Here is a 1509-nt window from a genome sequence, read left to right on the forward strand (position 1 = left end):
CATCATATTTTTAACGTCATTTAATAATAAATTATTTCAATGAAAATGATTTAAACAAAATTATTAATTAATATTACTTACAACATGTAGCTTGGTTCGTTTTCAATATTTGTAGTACGTAGTTTGCGTTTGTCTGAACAGAAGTTATCATTAGAGGTTTCATTTTTAACAAATGATTTCGACCCCTTTGGAAGTCTTTTGTGCCTATAAAAATGTAGAACAAAATATATTTTTATTTTTTTATTATTTTAAAAGCCACTATATTGTATAGGTACAGCTAACTACGAAGATATCTTAGACAAAATATTTAAAATTGCAAAATAGATGTAAATCAGAAGTGCAGTTCTGCGAGGAAAGAGTTAAGTCCAAACCTTTCCAAAAAAACCATTACCTACTTAAATATCTATTAACATAATTTCTACCTGACTATTTTACTTTAAGAACTTGTATCAGTTGCTTGAAAAAATCTCTCATCCTCGATTAAAAAATATATGTTTACTCAACCGATCAAATTATACACGTACCAGGGGTGACTCCAGGGGGATACCTAGGGGCCGCAATCCCCCCAAGATCGTAGTTCTAAAAAATTGTACATTCTTGTAAAAATAAACATATTATAGTTTTCTGAAAGTTATGACTTGGCCCAACCAATACAAATCTCCGGAGTCGCCCCCGACACATAAAGTATTGAAAATAATGAAAATTGTTCCCTATCATTCCTGTAGTTAAGAATAATATGTAAGTACCTTTCATTTGCTTCGAAATAAGTGCACAGCAGAGTTATGTCGCCTCTGGAGTTGCAGTGACGGCGCCCGTACAACACATCGACCAGTTTTCCGGTACGCGTAGTAAAATTTGGCTTTTCCATAAAACGAGTCTTGTCAGCGGACGGCTTGGGTCGTCTCCATTTCGGAGAGCCTTTTGCTTTCGGAATATTCCGATTCATAGATACGGATTCACTATACGGCATAACTGTGTTTAGCGAAGACAATTTTTATGTTCGTGTTGGCACAGTTTCGTTCGTGGTCTCAATATCTGCAGCGGGTTTATGTGCGGCGTAAAAATAATAACAATAATGTCAAAATTACGCAAATAAATAATGATGTAGGCGGCCGTCGCCATGCACCCACGATATTATAATAACAATGAAAACCCGACAACCGCGGCCCTCATTTAGCCAATATAATTATTAATGTTTTAACTCGGTGTAAGGCTAGAATATATTAGAATAATATTATATCATTATATTGCAACACACCTCCTTGGTTATTTAATTTCGTTAAATTTGTACGTGACGTTATTGATTACGATTCAGTTCGATTAATAATAGTAAATTATTACACTATGGATTTCAATAAAATATGAATCATTATGAAAGTACCCTGAACGCGTCGATTGTTGTTTTTTCGTTTCCAATCAAAATAATCCAATCGAAATGCTGGGCAATTCTCTACAGGAACACTCTATAGTTTCAAATCTCATGAAATGTTTAAACGAAATCAACGTGTA

At 33.9% G+C, this 1509-nt stretch overlaps 1 protein-coding gene across 1 annotated transcript; it reads right to left on the minus strand.

Moving 5' to 3' along the window:
* Positions 1 to 77: 77 nt before the first annotated feature.
* Positions 78 to 1043, minus strand: LOC100573933. Its single transcript, XM_003248836.4, has 2 exons — positions 747 to 1043; positions 78 to 204 (listed from the first exon to the last, which is right to left on the minus strand). The coding sequence occupies exons 1-2, from the start codon at positions 968 to 970 to the stop codon at positions 78 to 80; spliced, it is 351 nt and encodes a 116-aa protein (XP_003248884.2). The 5' UTR covers positions 971 to 1043.
* Between the last annotated feature and the right edge of the window lie 466 nt (positions 1044 to 1509).

The sequence above is a fragment of the Acyrthosiphon pisum genome, chromosome A2 (genome assembly GCF_005508785.2).
Source record: "Acyrthosiphon pisum isolate AL4f chromosome A2, pea_aphid_22Mar2018_4r6ur, whole genome shotgun sequence".
NCBI classification, from domain to species: domain Eukaryota; kingdom Metazoa; phylum Arthropoda; class Insecta; order Hemiptera; family Aphididae; genus Acyrthosiphon; species Acyrthosiphon pisum.